The sequence below is a fragment of the Gracilinanus agilis genome, chromosome 4 (genome assembly GCF_016433145.1).
Source record: "Gracilinanus agilis isolate LMUSP501 chromosome 4, AgileGrace, whole genome shotgun sequence".
In the NCBI taxonomy this organism is placed as follows: Eukaryota; Metazoa; Chordata; class Mammalia; order Didelphimorphia; family Didelphidae; genus Gracilinanus; species Gracilinanus agilis.
In genome coordinates this window covers 224,705,945-224,723,951 of record NC_058133.1, presented here as the reverse complement: position 1 = coordinate 224,723,951, position 18,007 = coordinate 224,705,945, and the positions used below count along the sequence as shown (strand labels likewise).

Sequence of the window (18,007 nt, the reverse complement as noted above, 5' to 3'; positions counted from 1 at the left end):
AGACTAAGGCATATATTATCAGAGGTAGAAGAGTGTTCTGATTTTTTTTTATTAAGTATACCTCCTATGTTATAAAGGTTCTGCAGTTCTTTTTAGGGGAGCAGAGTCATCTAGATGTCAGTGATGAAAATAAAAAGTAACACTAAAACATTTTTAAACAAGTAAAAGACTACAGATTAAATAGCAACTCTGATTCATAAGAGAGTATTTCAATTATATTCTGACCTGGGTACTCTTGGATCATGCCATGTGCTCACACCAGTCTGTGTATGTAGAAAATAGACTTGACCTTGCTGTGTTGTTCTCTGTTCTATAAATCAAGAAATATCAATAATAAAATACAAAAATATATAAGGTAGACATTAAATGCAATTAAACAAATACAAGAAATCTCCAAATAACAAATGGTTTATGCTTCAAAAACTGATTTGGAAGTCTGATTCAGAACACATTCTTCTATATGAAAATGTATACATATGCTCAAGTCCCAAGCTAACTCTCACAAAAAGCCTTTATTAAAGGCATAAATATAGCACTTTTATAATGAATATTTATAAAATACACTACTTTTTTTTAACACTATTAACTAAAGAAAATGGTAATAATCCTTGAATTCTACTAAGACTACTGGTGCTTTGAATAAGGAAGAAATAGATGGAAGAAGTTTAGGGAGAGTTTTAAAAGTTTTTAGAGGCTCAAAATATTGAAGCTTTAAATCTATATTTTCCTAAGCAATTCATGTCTTTCTTTTTACTTGAACAAGGTATATTACCTTCACTATTTGGGAATGATCAGTATTGTTTTTGGCTCACAGAATGCAGGAACTTTGAAAAAAGAAAGAGAAAAATTTTACTGAAGTAACTGGACAAGAATTAGAAGAGAGAGGAGAATCAAAAAGGGGGCTAAAAAAGAATGCTTATGCAAAAATGGAAAAGTCCTTTAAGGTGGGGCTTTTGAAAGCTAAAGGAAAGGAGAGCAAAAAAAGGCTATGTGGCCTGAGCATAATTCTTAGAGGAGCAAAAGACAGTAGGGTAGGACAGTTTCTTTTATTAACCCGTAAGGCATACAACACCTAGTACAACCTGCTTCCCGTCTAGAGAAAAGTATGGAATATACCAGTGATTCCCAAAGTGGGCGCTACCACCACCTGGTGGGTGTTGCAACAATCCAGGGAGTGGTGATGGCCACAGGTACATTTATCTTTCTTTTTTTTTTAATTGCTATTAAAATTTTTAAAAAATTAATTTCCAGGGGGCCGAGTAATATTTTTTCTGGAAAGGGGTCAGTAGGCCAAAAAAGTTTGGGAACCACTGGAATATACCTTGATCAAGTGGCTGAGAATAAAGAAGGCTTAGCATTATACTAAGACATATGGATTACCTAATCCATAAATTCATATGCTAGGTTGTTATCAATTGAAGGGTAACTTTTGATTAGGAAATAAATTATATTTTTGAGGGATTGATTTTGATCAATATCCATGACTTGAAATTATCCCTAGGTAAAAAAATAATAGCACATATACTCCAAAATGACATATAAATAACCAATTTATATTTGGGGGGAGAAGAGAGAGGGAAACTATTTTTATAATCCTAAATATGAATGTCTATGATGTTCTAGAGCCCTCAACCCTAAAGTTAAGAAGAGGGAAATGTGGGTTCATATCCAGACTCAGATACACACTTAAATACTCATTTATAAAAATCAATGTTGTCCTTTAAGAAAACCAAGATCCCCTTCAAGTTATAAATCTATAATCCTATGAACCTCCTACATAAGACCTTTTCCTGATCCCTACAATTAGCATTCCCTTCCTCCTCATTACTTTGTAGAGATTTCTGCACTGGCATTTGCTAATATGCTCCCTTCATACACACATCTTATCCCACTATGAAATAAAAGCAGGGACTATTTCATTTTTGTCTGTATTCAAAGCACCAAAAAGATGCAAAGGATAATGCATAATGCATACAGCTGACTTTAAAGCCAGAGTACCACTTCTAGCACACAGAGGCTGTCTAATCATGGGAATGTCACTTAAGCTCCAATAGGAGCTTTAGGCAACCTTTTAAAATTTTTAATTTGCACAGAAATCAGCTTTTCCTTGAGACTATCTTGAGAATTTGTTAAATTGTTATGAAATGCTGGAATTTCAACACCAAGCTTAAAGAAACAGCATTTCCCCGGGGATATTTTTTTTTCAACTTTGGAAAATACACTTTAACTCACTTTAAAAAGACATGTCGGGGGCAGCTGGGTAGCTCAGTGGATTGAGGGCCAGGCCTAGAGACAGGAGGTCCTAGTTTCAAATCCGGCCTCAGACACTTCCCAGCTGTGTGACCCTGGGCAAGTCACTTGACCCCCATTGCCTACCCTTACCACTCTTCCACCTATAAGTCAATACACAGAAGTTAAGGGTTTAAAATTAAAAAAAAAAAAAAAAAAGACATGCCTATGTCTTTTTGTATATGTATATCAACATCTTAATTAGAAATGTCCATAAAAAACTACTCCTAAAAATATGTATTTCAGAAAAAGTTAAATATAAATGTAACTCAAACTGCTTCATTACTCATGATTATATTGTATGCTAAAAGCATTTCTCTCTGATATATTATGAAATAAAAATCCTTAATAAAAAATTGAGGAGAAAATATAAAAGAGAATATCTTTCAAAAGACATAATAAGTGTAACCTTAGTTATTTATTTCACAGGTGGCTAAAATCTGCCAGAAATTCTCCAGATGAAAAAACTATTTGTTATTACCAAGGTAATTAAGTGACAGTGAAATAAGTAGTGAAAAATATCACAAAAATTGAATGGAAAAAAATAAAAATTTCCTACTTGTATAAAATAAATCGTTCATAAAATATTGTTTCAGGTCATCATGACTACACTAAAACTTATTTAGTCCCTTACCAATTTAAGACTTACAACTAGGTGTTATCTCAATTTTTAACCAAAAATGCTTCCACTCTAATTAATGGTCTTCTAAAAAATGCCAAACTATACTTCGATTTCTTCCTTCTGACCCTCCCAACCCTCACACTGAAAAATCTCCTACCATAGCCTTCAGGTAGGTCAGGTGGAGTATGTAAATGTGTCCTGCTCATGTAATTTCTGTGTCTTTGTGATCTGACTTTCCTTTCTGCAAGTCTAGGATCTGATGACTGTCCACATGTTGCACCATTTGTTACAGTAATTGGAGTGTTCTCATCCACAAAGCAGCTAAGAGGCCTGCCAGGACTGGAATATTCACATGCTGGCCTGTTAAAAAATAATGAGAAAGAAAAGTCACTTGTCTCAGGTATCCAAAAAAATTTTTTTCCTATAAAAATCTTTAGCTAAGATTTTACTATGGTAAACAACTGGACACTTTAGAAAGTAAAAATTGTTGATACCAATTGTGATGATCACTATTCTTTTTTTAAAAATTAAACTTTGAAACTTAAAGTCAGCAAAAATACATAAAAGAGATAGCTGACATCAATCTATGTTGAGGACAGAAAAGAGTCTGGCACCCAAGCTGAAGAGGACAGATGGACAGATGGATGGAAAGAGATCTCTTTAGATAACTATCATCCAGCTACACATATGTGTGCCCATGCACACACGTACACACGCGCACACACACACACACACACACACACACACATTACCCTCCCACACAGAGCATAAGATCAAAAACATTCACCAATAAAAGGGGGGGGGGAATGAATATTGATATGAATATTACAATATGAACAATGCCTAAAAGAAGAATTGCAAACTACTAACAACCAAGTGAACAAATATTCCAAATCATTAATAATTCAAGAAATGAAAAATCTCTGAGATTTCACTTCATATCCCGAAAACTGGCAAAAAAGACAAAATACAGAAGTGGTTATTCTTGGAAGATAGTAGACACAAAGGACTGTTGGTAGAACTGAGTATAACTAAGCAGTTTGGGATTTTACAGATAAAGAGACTAAAGCTTTCATACCCTCTGACCCAGAGATGACACTAGGAAGTCCAGGAGACCTTTGATAAGAAAAAAGTCCCTATCTATATCAAAATACTTTTTTTTTTGGTGGTAGCAAAGAACTGCAAACCATGATTATCATTTGAAAAATGGCTATAAAAAATATAGACCATAAATGTAATGGAATATTACTGTGCTGTAATAAATGACAAATATATATTTTTAAACCCTTACCTTTTGTCTTGGAGTCAATACTGTGTATTGGTTCTAAGGCAGAAGAGTGGTAAGGGCTAGGCAATGGGAGTTAAATGACTTGTCCTGGGTCACAAAGCTAGGTGTCTACTGAGATCAAATTTGAACCCAGAACACCTGTCTATAAATGACAATATGATGAATATAGAGAAGCATTGTGAAGATGGGAGTAACTCTCCCCTCACCTATTTTTAAATTTAATCACCAGAAGCATATACACTCTACTTAACGCGTAAGTGGGAAAGGTCCATAACCCATGTGCTAAAGTGGGTGACAACTCAGAAATGACTGACTAGCCCCCTGGGCAGTCCTAAGCAAAGTTATAAACTGCAACTGATCCCTGTAAAATGAAGGAAGGGCACAGGAAGTGACGAAAAGAAGGGTCTTTATAAGTGGCTGTAACTTCCTGTGAGGGCAGTCTTCGAGTTTTTTCGAGGTTTTGGAGGCTAGTGGAGGACCTTTTTCAGAGTGGACTTGGGGCTATTAGCATTTGGTAAGAGTGCTCTTGGATCTTTTCCTTTTGGAGCCACTGCTTGGGTGAGTGAAAAACTGACTCCTTTCCTGGCTTTCTCCGGAGGAGGTCACATGGTTATTCACTACCAGGTCCTCCAACTAAATGGCTCTCTGGCCGAGGGTCCTCCGGTGGAAGGCTAATTAGCCCCAGCCTGAGTTGAGCCAGGCACCAGAGAAATATCTAAGGTGATTAACTAGACTGCTTACTATACTCTCTTTCATATTTCTCTATTTCACTCTTTCCCTATATTTTGTAAATAAAGCTGCTAAATAAAGTCATTTGACTTGTGTTATAATATCAGCGACCACATTCTCTCATATTTTAGTCAAACCATTAATTTTAACACTTATAGTATGAAAAGATTTACATGATCTGATGTTGAATAAACAAAGCCAAGAAAGCAATTATAGAGTGATAATAACAATAGAAATGAAAAAAAAAAACACAAGACAAAAGTGAATGTTACAAAACTATAACAAACAGGGATGGGTCCAAAGAAGAAATTTAAGAGACCTCTTCTATGAAAGGGTAGGAGGGGGCTCAGTGGATTGAGAGTCAGGCCCAGAGACAGGAGGTCCTAAGTTCAAATCTGGCCTCAGACACTATCTACTTGTGTGACCCTGAGCAAGTGAATTAACCCCCATTGCCTAGCTCTTACTGCTTTTCTGCCTTAGAAACAATATACAGTATTGATTCTAAGGCGAAAGGGAAGGACAAAAGGAAGGGAAGGAAAAGAGGAAGGAAGGAAAGAAAGAAAAGAAAAGGTGAGACATTTTTTCAGACTTGATATTTTTAGAAAATATGTATTAATCTGTTTTACTAGAGTTTATAAAAATCTTTTTAGTTTTTTTCCTTTAGAAATTATTTATTATGTGAGATGGTTCTCTTGGGACGACATGGGAGTATACTGGGAAAGTGTTGATGACATAAAAAGTCACAATGTGTGAAAAAAACTTTATTTTAAAAAAAAAGGAAAACAGGTCACATTAAATAGAAGTCAACAAGCAAATAAATTTGATCTTCAAATACTAGAATATGTTTTTTAAATCAATCTGTTTTTTTCTTCCATTATGTTTTACAACTTTCCTGATTATCAAATTTTCCTCAATTACTATATAATACTATGAATCCTCCTACGAAAGAAGTTTAATAGTTGACATGTAAAAGTTGATTGATGGACTTAATGAATGGAGAAGAAACAAGCCTTAGAGACTAACACATATTTACAAATGCTTAATTACCGAGTTGGCCGTTCCCACTGAGTAGTTCGTGTAATATGATTTAAATATTGTATCCTTCCAGAGGCAGTTCTCCGTTCCTCCCAGCTAAAATTCAAAAAACAAGATAAAACAATATTTCCAAGAAATTACTACAATATTTCCAGTACAGTAGCCAAGTCAGGAAGACATCTACTGTTAAGAATCTGGTGAACTAAATTTTGAGGCTAACAGTTCAAAGCTCAGGATTAGGCTCAATCTATAATTTCACTAAGATAAAGTATCACAGATTAGAAAATTCCCTTTCCAATTTATAGTCTTAAAGTATTTCTTGGAGTAGTGAAAGTTTAAATGACTTGTCTAAAGTCACAAAGCCAGTATGTGTCAAAGGTAGGATTTAAACTCAGGTCTTTATGACTAAAAATGGTTCTTTCTATCCCACTATGCTGCACTGCCTCAATTACCTCAATTTTTTTTTTAACTTCATTGCTTAATGGTTGTGTCCATGGCATTTTTGACACTAATCAAACTTGTCACATTCAGATCAGATTTTGAAAAAATAAGCACAAAAATTCCCACCAGAATAGAAGCAAGTGATTCATGAATACAATTCTTTCCATTGTAGCTATGATTCATTCAAGACAGAAAGGAACAAATGGTAAGCAGAAAACTTCCAGTATCAACATTCCCCACCACAGGGTAGAGTTTGGAACTCAAAAAGGAAGTAATTCTATAGCAATACATTGGTAGAGCTTCATTTCCTCCTTCTGTAACTTCAATGAAGAAGTTGGCTAGATGACCTCTAAGGTCTCTTTCAGTTCTAACATTCTGTAAGTCTATTAGGGCATGTCGCTTCTGTGGTTAAAATTATGACATGCGATAGAATGACCTTACACTACTCTCTCTCAGCAAAGACCGAGTAACCCTAAACTGCTTTATTGCAATGGTACTATGAACAAAATATGAATAATATTTATCAAGTATGATGAAGAAAAACTAAAAAAATATGTAGAGAATGCTAGTGACAGTACATATAAAAAGCATCTATAAAACAATTACTGTATTCTAAATGTAAAATTTTAATTGTTAAAGGTCATGAAAATGATCAACTTAGCAAACATTAACCATGTAAACCCCCTAATCTCCAATTCTCACTACTTTTAAGTTGAACTTTTTTTTGTCTTATCTCACATAAATCTATTTTAAGAATTTTTCCCCTTTAAATAGCAGATTTTAGGGGGCAACTGGGTGGCTCAGTGGATTGAGAGTCAGGCCCAGAGACGGGAGGTCCTGTGTTCAAATCTAGCCTCAGACTAGCTGTGTGACCCTGGGCAAGTCACTTAACCCCCATTGCTTAGCCCTTACACCACTCTTCTGCCTTAGAATCAATAAGATGGAAGGTAAGGGTTTTAAAAAAAATAGCAGATTTTAAAGGTCTGTTTGTTATATCCTTAAGTAAGATTTCAGAGGGACAAAATTCATTAAAAGCAAACCTAAAGGGGGCAGCTAGGTGGCTCAGGGGATTGAGAGCCAGGCCTAGAGGTCCTGTTCAAACCTGGCCTTAAACACTTCCTGTGTGACTCTGGGCAAGTCACTTAACCCCCAATGCTAGTCCTTAGCCCTACTCTGCCTTAGAACCAATACAAAGTATTGATTATAAGATGGAAAGTAAGGGTTGGGGGAAAAACCTAGATGTCTACCCACCACACTGTCTACTTTATATGGATTAAATGGATTAAAATAATTTATTGAAAATTATCCACGATTTAAATTTCATTATTTTAGAGACAAAATTAACTTACATACATGTTATATTATAGTCCTCTTAGGGATTTAAAAAATGTGAGCTTAATGCACTTTTGTGGTAGCAAAGAATTGGAAACTGAAGGGACATCCATCAATTGGGAAATGGCTGAACAATTTATGGTATATGATGGTGACCGAATACTACTGTGCTATAAGGAATAATGAACAGGATGATTTCAGGAAAAACTGGAAAGACCTATGTGAACTGATGCAGAGTGAAATAAGAAGAACCAGTAGAACATTATACACAGTAACTACAATATTTTGGAATGATCAAATGTGATAGACTTTGCTAGTAACAGCAATATAGTGATCCAGGACAATCCTGAAAGGCTTATGAAAAGGAATGTTATTCACCTCCAGAGGAAGAACTATTGGTGTAGAAATGCAGATGAAAACGACTTGTTTACTTGGGTATAAGATTAGGGGTTTTGGCTTTATAAGATTACTCTCTTACAAAAATGAATAGTATGGAAATATGTTTTGCATGAAAATACATGTATAACATAAGGGAATTGCTTGTTAACTCCAGGGAAGAGGGAAGAATGAAGGAAGACAAAATGAATGAATCATGTAATCTTGGAAAACTTTTGTATAAATGTTTTAGTAGAATAAAATAAAGATAAATTTTTTTAAAAAAATATGAGCTTACCCATCTGGCAAATCATTATCGAATAAACGACTGCAGTCCACAACTTGACCTCCTGTGCCTATTCGGTCTCTCGATTGGAGGCTTACTATTAAAAAAGCAGAAGGCAATTATTAACAGGTTGACAAAACTAGAGCATAACTGCATTTGAAAATGAATAGAGAAAATGAATGATCACAATGAAAATTCCCAAGAATGTCATAATCAAATTCCAGGGCTTCCAAAAAATTTGCCTCAAGAAGTCAGAAACAAGTACAGAACCTTCTGGTTTAATTTATAGGTTTACAAATGTCAAGAATGATTTGATCCAGGCTCTCTAAATATACGTACTTATTAACTCAATAACAATCTCACTCTGAGTATCACTGGTCAAATTAAAGTTTATAATTGGCCTGGAAACTATGATATCTTAGCACTTTATGCTACCTTTCCTGCCATTCTGTAGAAGCACAAAGGAACTCTAAGACTGAAGGCAATTTTATATTTTTGTTTCATCACTGGTGATCAGTTTCTCCATAGTTAGCCATATTTGCTTCAGAAAATAATGACTCCATCTATTGCCAGAGTCATACTCAAAATCTTTCCAACATGGAAGAACCAGCCATGCTCCACCAGAATAGTGTTCAAACACCCGTGGGCACTTTCATATCACCATGAGGCATTCAAATAGCACTTTGTGGAGGAGAGATTCAGTTATTATACTCCTTTTTTAATAATAAATTTAGAATTATGTCAAAAACTTAATTTAAGGTCACTAGCCTAAAGTCTAGAGATTCTATTCTGTTCATCTTTGGAATATCAAGATATTTATCCTTTTCCACTCTTACAATAACTCTCATATTACTAAATATTACCAGCAATGGTGGATTAGCAATCAGATCTACCATTTCTTTCAGAAGTCAAGGATATACCAATAACTGGTAACTAATTCATTAAGGGCAACTACTAGGTATTATCTAACGGTTTATCTCCCTGCTTATCTTGGATGTCAACTTCCTATTAATTATTTTTCTTCTTTCCTTTCTACTTCAAAGAACATTCTCTTTGACAAATAAAAAAGAAGCAAATAAAAGCTAAGCAGCTCTACCTTCTTTTCATAATCTAGTATCATTCTCCATCCACCCTTAGGAATGATTCGCCAACCCCTTCTTTGATCCTCCTTTTCCTCAATAATTTTAAAAATGAAGTCTTTTTGATGTTATTGGCATTCCTTTTCATATTTTGTTGAACATTAGCGATCCTTACCTTATTCATAACTACGCCATATTTTTGTATTCATCCTGTTACCTGCATTTTTTTCTATTTTCTGGTTATCTTTTAAAACTAAGTTGAACTGGTTTATAAGTTCACTAAATCAATTTTTAAAGACTTCTTTTTGAAAACTATCAGAATTCCCTTCTATCATTCAGAATTTCATTCTTGAGAGCTTCCAACCCTCTTTCATTAACTTCTCTAGTAGAATTTTAAACTATGGGATTCTACTCTAGTCTTTCTCTGGATCCTTTCAAATTTGCTCTCTCTCAATACAAGACAGCATGACAAACTATACTTATCTTTCTTCTCCTTCTTTATCATAAATTCTAAAATGGAGTTTATTTCATGTCTCCATACCAGACCTGTTATATATTTGTCATCCTTACTGCAGTATATTCCAATGAAAATATCACTTCTATTTCTGTCTCTACTGATTTCCACTTAAGTGTTCTTTACCATGTGGACATTTACCTTGCCCTAGACCCATGCAGGCAAACCTGTGGCATGTGTGCCAGAGGGGGAATGCTCCCTTCCCCCTCTCCACAAGCATCTGAGGACATTTTTCACATGGCCCAACACTCTGCCCAGCAACCCAACGAGAGCACTTTCTCCCTCCCATCTGGGGTAAGGCGGTGGCTCACAAGCAGTGTGAAGGTTGCGGTCTGGGCACTTAGGTTCTAAAAAGTTTGCTATCACTGCCCTAGATCCGCCCTCTTCTGGCCTTTGCTTATCCTTGTTTTTTAAAAAATATTCTATGTCCTTCCAGAACCATATTCCAGTCATGAGTCTCATTCCAACCAGTTTCAGGATCTATAAGGTAAACGTTTCTTCTTCAGACTGAGATCTCTAGTTCGTCTTTATAAGACAGGTACAACAGATCATCACTGGATAATATCCTACACCAAAATGTGACTATTCTGTTTCTCTTAGACCAGAGATGGGCAAACTATTCCCCGTGGGCCAGATCCAGGCTGTAAGTTTTCCCATCACTGCCTTAAGCAATTCCCTAATCTCTATGCCCCCACATCCTGATGTAGTGATTAGGGAATTGCTTAAGGCAATGATGGGAAAACTACAGCCTAGATCTGGCCCTCGAGGAATAGTTTGCCCATCACTGTCTTAGGCCATGCTATGAAACCACATCATAAATTAAGCCTGTTAATGAACATGGTTCACTAACTAAAACTCTTTGGTTCATTAAATTCTTCCAACATAACTCTATAGTAAACAGTGCCAATGTTTATTGGAAGAATATTCCAATAAACTTTCCTTTAAGTATAAGGGGGAAAACTAACAGGAGAATAATATACACTATTATTATATAACTATTAACAAAAAATTAAAAGGAACACAGATTAAATGCAATGTTGGTCCAGGAGGGCATATGATAAAGCATATTACCTCATAATTTGGCAGAAAATTATGAATGCAGGATATTGCATACATATAGAGTTGCTATTTCAGTCTATTTTAACTTTGGCATAAAGATGAGGGGAAGAACAGATAAGGTACTGACCATGGTATAAAAACCAAAATGCATGAATAAAACATGGCTATTTTTGTTTGTTTTTCTGAAGTTCAAAGTCTCAAGGCTTTGAGACTTGCTAAAACTCACTAATTCTAAAAAAAAAAAAAAATACACATCAAATCTCAAAAAGTCAATTCACAAAGACACTGACATAGAAAAAAATGTCCTTTTCTCTATTCCCTTTAAGAAAACCTACTTTATAAGTCCATTTTAATTTGACAAAGTGGCTTATGCATGACAACTACTTCTACTCTATTTTCTTTTACTAGAAATAGGAATAAAATGAAGAGGAATGGTGGCAGAAAAAAGTTACTTCTTTGATTCATAACACTATGACCTTAATCGTTAAGTTTTGCATTTGAATATATCTAGATGACATGAATTGTCTGAAAACTAAAACAAAATGCTATATAATAATGAATAAAATGTTTAAGTGATTTTCTGCACCAGAGTTAAGACCAGTTTAAGGATCAATATCCCCAGAAAAAATAAATAATATTCAGAATTTTTATTCTAAATCTTTATTACCATCTTAAGCATCTCTTCAGCATTTTCTTATTTCCAAATATATGAAAGATGGTTAAATTGTTTATGCAAATTTCTTATACTACATATTTAATATTTTTGGAAGGTCAATAGTTCTGTACTTAAGTAAGTATTTGTGTTATTTATGGTTTGCAAATGTTATTTATAACTAAATGACATTTAATTATTTTTTGGTTTGTATTGTCAAAATCCTTAAGAAATAGAATGCAAATACTCATAAGATAAATTTAAAGCCAGAAAAACTTTGTACCATCAGCCATTTGAATTTGATCATTTCGGCCAATCTGTTTTCAATAAAACCATGCAAACATAAAATTCCACACTTACCCACAATCTGCCCTCTAACTGTTTCATTGTCATTTGGCCCAAGTTTGCATAGATCCAACCGCTGATCTGGTATAAACAAAGAAAAAAGCAGTTTGAAACTCTTAAAGATCAATACAAGTAAAATGAATTGCTAAAATGGTTGAAAAGTACCCAAATATTTAAGGAAGAAATTGATCATGCTGTTATAGAGCATCATTAATAAATAAATCACCTGGAGTTAGGAGGGCCTGGGTTCAAATGTGACCTCAAATACTTCCTAGTTGTATGACCCTCAGCAAGTCACTTAACCCCAAGTCTAGCCCTTACAGCTCTCCTGCCTTTGAACTAATACTTGTACCAATTCTAAGATAGAAGGTAAAGGTTTAATAATAATAATAACTATTATTATAAACAAATCTAGTAAGTTACACACAAACATATACAATCCATGATTAAGAAACGCAAAATATTTAACATTATAAAATGACATGGTACACATAGATAGCTTGATGATCGTGCATAGTTCAGTACAATACCTGTACTGCAGTCAGTAATTCTGACAAAGTAACATAGAGAACTGATTAGAAAATGCAAAGCTGCTTAACTTAATTTTGGCCAAATCTATACATTCAAGGTTATCAATAAAGAGGCATACATAAAGATCAGGAAAAAATATTTACACTTCAAAACTGTCTGTAAACATCTATACATAGAAGGTTAATCAACAATAACAGTGAAGAACAAAAGTTTGTAATTACCTAGCATGAAATTAAAAACAATATGCCAAAAAATCTGTGTGTAGAACTACATAATAAATGTAAAATTCCACAGAAAATGAGGAATGGCAGGTATACTATAGCCTTTTGAAATTTCATTAAAACAACAATTCAATCAATTTATCTACCAACAAGTATTAAATGTCTATACAGTTCTAGGAATACAAAGAACAATCTTTATTCACCAGGTATTTACATTTTAATTGGAGATACAAACAACTAACTAAATACAAGAGGGGGTGGGGGAGAAGACAAATAAACAAATTCTTTTATTTGTCTTGTTTAAGTAGTTTGAGAAGGAAGGCACAAGCCCTTGGGAAAATCTAGAAAGGTTTCCTTAGAAGGTGCTATTCAAGATGCATCTTAAAAAATGAGAGGGGTTCAGTGAGGCCAAGTGAAGAGAAAATGAGACAGAGGGAGTAGAATGTGTGAGGAACAACAGGAAAGCCAGTTTGGCTGGATCTCAGAATGCAAAAGAGGAAGTAATGGATGGTGAGGCTAGAAAGAAAGGTAGGGGAAGGGCATTAAAAGATCAAAAGAGAATCTAGAGCATACTTCAAAGGGATCAAAGAAAGAGGGAAAAGGAACTTTAAAGGGTTAAAATAGGGGTTTTGACAAAAGAGAGCAGTATTTAATAATTTAAGTTTTAATGAGAATATAGTAGTTGTAAATTAATATTATCTCTTTAAGCCAGAGAAAAGAAAACTTCTAGCAGCTTTTAATAATTAACAATTTAGTTAAATTAAAAGATATTAAAAGAATATAGAATGATAGAAAAGAGGAAAGAGAAATTACTAATCTTATACCCTATAAATATGGCTAAAATTCCTAATAACTACCTCTGTCTTCTGAGGACAGCTTCTTCTTGCCTGGCAAACACCAGGCCTATCTAACCTACATTATCTATAAATGATTAACTACCTAACTCCCTTAAATAATAGACAGCTACCACTCATTCACTGCTTCAATCAGTTTTCTATAGCAGCCCAAACTGTCAGTAGCCAACTGACAGCAGATACTTGCCTATGAGACAGACCTCCTACTCTCTAGAGATACTAAAGGCAAAAAGCCCTTTTAAAGGCGAAAGTCAAAAACCCTTGAGTTAAGCTCAGCTCTGCCTTTATATTCCCACAACTAAAAGCCAACCACACCATCAGCAATCAATGCCTAACGACCAACTCATACCCAGCAGCCAACTTCCAAGCAACTGCCAGTCCTGTCAGCAACTGACAGCCAGTAACTAATGCTGGATCAGCAGGGGGCTCCCTGGTTCCTACTTCCTGTCACTGTCCTCTGGTTAATCTCTATGGTAAAAGGACTTCCAGATCCCCCATTAAATTAAAGAAATTAAAGAATTCCTTTTTACAGAAGGATCTATACAAAAATACTTATAGTAAATCCTTTTGTAGTATCAAAGAATTGAAAACTGAGGGAGTGCCCATCAATTGGAGAATGGCTAAACAAGCTATAGTATATGAATGTGATATATTATCATGTTGTAAGAAATGATGGATAATTTCAGAGAAACCTGGGAACTGTTATTGATCTTGTTGATTAGAAAGCCATGCACATAATTCAGCTTAGCCCTGACTTAGGGTGATGGCTATATGAGTGAAGAGAAGGGGACAGGCTCAAGGGATATTGTAGCAAAAGACTTAGAAAGGCTTTACTCGGTATATGGGATGAAGATGACTGAAGTTGTGAGCATAGGTAACTGGATTAAAAGAAAACAGGAAGTTTGAAAAAAAAATTCTATTTTGGATATGTTAAGCTTGAGGTACCTAAAGGACATCAAGAGAGACAGGATGGGGTTCTGGAGAGACACAGAACTACATATATAGATCTTGGAGTCATATACATAGAGTTGATGAAATGACCTAGAGAGAGAACAAGGCTCACAAAAAAGATCCTGGTTATACCCACATAGTAGGCAGAACAAGGATGACTGAAGAAGCAGCTAAACAAAGTCCAAATGAGCAAAAAGAGAAGTAGGAGAACCCAGTGGAGAAAAGTGCCATAAAAACCAAGGGAGAAGTTGTCTAGGAAGAAGCAGAATAGACAGTTTAAAACGCTACAGACAAATTAGGTTCTTGCAGATGGGAGAAGAGGTGAAACTCAACTGGAGAAGAATTTTAGCAAATGTTATAGACTACTCTGCATCCTTTATGTTTCCCCCACTTGAATGCTTGCACAGGGGCTGGATACTCTTTAACTTACATCTGTAGGGAAGTAGATTTGGGCATTATTCAACTATATTCTGAAGTTCTCAAAGAAAACCCAGGATGACAGCAAAATAAGATAAAGTGTTATAATTCAGGAGGCTACCCCAAAGATCGAACCTAGACCTTGCAAAGGCCGTACTTGAGGTGCTGGGCAGTGGGTTATGAATGTATAATACTTAACAATTTTCTTCTTCCTTAATGCTTTATAACTGCTGTATATTTCTGTATTGGTTCGTTTGTTCATCTTATAAATAAGAATGCTGTTTTTCTCCAAGGTTTTCAGCACTGGCACTCTCAACTATTTATATAGTACAAGAGATCCTGGGGGAAAAAACCCAACCTCTGGGCTATCAAGCCACATATATATCCATTGCTTTATAGAATAGATGTATTCCACAGAGTTGGCTTATCATTAAATACTAGGTATCCCAGTGAACAAATATTCTAGACTTAGAGCTAGGAAGCTAAGCTAAGCTAGACTTAGAGGTAGGAAGACCTTAGGTTCAAATCCTGCCTCAGGGACTGCAGAACACTGAGCAAGTAACTTAACTTGGGCCTCAATTTCCTCATCTGTAAAATTAAGATAAGGATAGCTCAACATTAGGAAAATAATCAAATATTTGCCACATTTAAAAAATTTTTAAGCCACATGATTATCTCAATAAAGAAATAACTTTTGACTCACTGATGCTAAAAATCCTACAAAGTATAGGCTTAAAAAGATTATTTTAATATTTTAAAAAAGTTATTTACCTAAAACCAAAAGCGAACATTTTATGCAATGGAGATATGAGACCCTTTCCAAATAAGGCATGGAGGCCTACTCTTGCCATTATTATTTGGTATAGTTATAAAAATGCTAGCTTAATATTTGTAAGACAAGAGAAAGAATTTAAAGACATAAAGACTGGTAAAGGGAAATGAAACTATCCTTATGTGCAGATAATACGATGGTTTATTTAGAGGATCCACCAAATCAACAAAGATAAATATTGAGATAATTAACAGCTTCAGCAAAATTGCAAGCTAAAAAATAAATCCTCAAACCCAGTAGCATTTCCATATAAGCATAATAAAATCCAAGAGTCAATAACAGAAAAGGAAATTTCATTCTAAATAATTACAGAATCACAAAATATCTGGGGATCAAACTACTAATGCCCACACAATATTTGGATAGATTCAACTAAAAGTGCTGCTTAAAGAGAACAATTAATTATTGGGGAAATATTTAGTACTCCTGGCTGGTCTGTATCAATATGATCAAAATAACAATACTTCCAAAACTAATTTATACTTTTCATGCTATACCAATTAAATTATCAAATGGCAATTTTACAGAGCTTAATAAAATACTAACAAAATTCATTTGGAAAAATGAAAGATACATACTACTGAGGGAGATAACAAAGAGGTAAGGAGAACAGAGAAATTGTACATCCAGACCTCAAACTATACAGCTAGGTCCTGATTAACGCAAATAATGAATCAATGAAGTAGTCACATTATTCAAATTCATACTGTAAATTTTCATTGGGCTGGAATCAAGTATTATATTTTATATAATTACAACTCTGAATAGTGTGAATCTGAATACATGCAACTACATCACAGGATTCATTATTTGCACTAATCTAATTAGGACATTGCTGAATTGTAAAGCTGTATTCATCAAAACCAAATCTAATAATTGTTTTAAAAAAAAGAAAAGGTAAATTAATGAAAAGACTAGTCAAGGGAAAATTAAAAATAACAAAACTCAATAAACTAGTGTTTGATAAACTGGAAAAGGTAACTTATTTAAGAAAGAACTTCCCATTTGATAAAAACTGCTAGGAAAACTAGAAAGTAATTTGATAAAAATTAGGCTCAGACCACCATTTCCCACTATATTACACATTCTAAAAAGATATACATAAGGGGCAGCTGGGTAGCTCAGTGAATTGGATTGAGAGCCACGCCTAGAGACTAGAGGTCCTAGGTTCAAATCTGGCCTCAGACACTTCCTAGCTGTGTGACCCTGGGCAAGTCACTTGACCCCCATTGCTTAGCCCTTACAACTCTTCTGCCTTGGAACCTATACACAATATTGATTCCAAGACAGAAGGTAAGGAAGGTAAGGGCTTAAAAAACAAACAAATAAATAAACAAATAAAAAAAGATATATATAACCTTAATACTAAATAGCATACTTTGAAAAAAATTGAAGAGAAGCAGATCACATATCTCTTAGAGCTATGGCTAGGAGATATAGATTTAAATCAAGCAAGGAATAGAGGAGAAGAAAAAATGTACCAAGGATAATAAATGAAGCAAATGAATGTGAAAAGAATCTTTGTATAAAATTTCTTTGCTTGGAGTTTAGTATTTAAGTTACATAAACAATTAATAGATATACATAAAACCAAAAGCCATTGTCAAATGGCTAAGTGGTCAAAGCAGTTCTCAAAAAAAAAAAAAAAAATACAAACTATTAACAACCCTAAGAATGATCCAAATCATGAATAATAAGGAAAAACAAATCAATTCAGGTTTCACCTCTCACCCTGCAAATCAACAAAGACAATGTAAAATTGGAATTTGGGAAATGCCATTTAAAAGTATATATATTTTTTCTATGGACACGTGGGGACCTTAAAAACTACATTTCCTGTGGTCCAACGGGTTTCCTGGGTTTCCTGTTTTGGATTACGTATTCAAGGTGAGGGACTGTTTTAAATAGGGGGAAGGGACTTGGAACTGCCTCTTTAGTTACCTGAGCGTGCAGAGAGAGGAAAGGTAAATGGCTGAGGTGATGTTGGAATAGGTTTCTTACAGGCACGTGGTCAGTTTATCTCTATCAGCATGGCTTTTATTAAAATACTATTCTCCCTTTTGATCTCGGTCCTCATCATTTTTAATCATAACAACAACAAAAGATAGGAATAGTTAGTGTTGGACAGGTAGAAGGGGTGATAGACATATCAATG

General features: G+C 34.6%; 1 protein-coding gene across 1 annotated transcript in view; it reads right to left on the bottom strand.

Annotated features, from left to right (window-relative positions):
• The window catches only part of SMURF2 (SMAD specific E3 ubiquitin protein ligase 2), a 79,467-nt gene that overhangs the window by 34,034 nt on the left and 27,426 nt on the right, over nucleotides 1–18,007 (bottom strand). The window contains exons 5-9 of the mRNA XM_044675161.1: nucleotides 12,062–12,127; nucleotides 8,410–8,494; nucleotides 5,976–6,059; nucleotides 3,069–3,271; nucleotides 226–310 (exon numbers count right to left, since the gene is read on the bottom strand). Of these exons, the coding sequence (XP_044531096.1) occupies nucleotides 226–310; nucleotides 3,069–3,271; nucleotides 5,976–6,059; nucleotides 8,410–8,494; nucleotides 12,062–12,127 (523 nt within the window). The remainder of the gene's footprint in view (nucleotides 1–225; nucleotides 311–3,068; nucleotides 3,272–5,975; nucleotides 6,060–8,409; nucleotides 8,495–12,061; nucleotides 12,128–18,007) is intronic.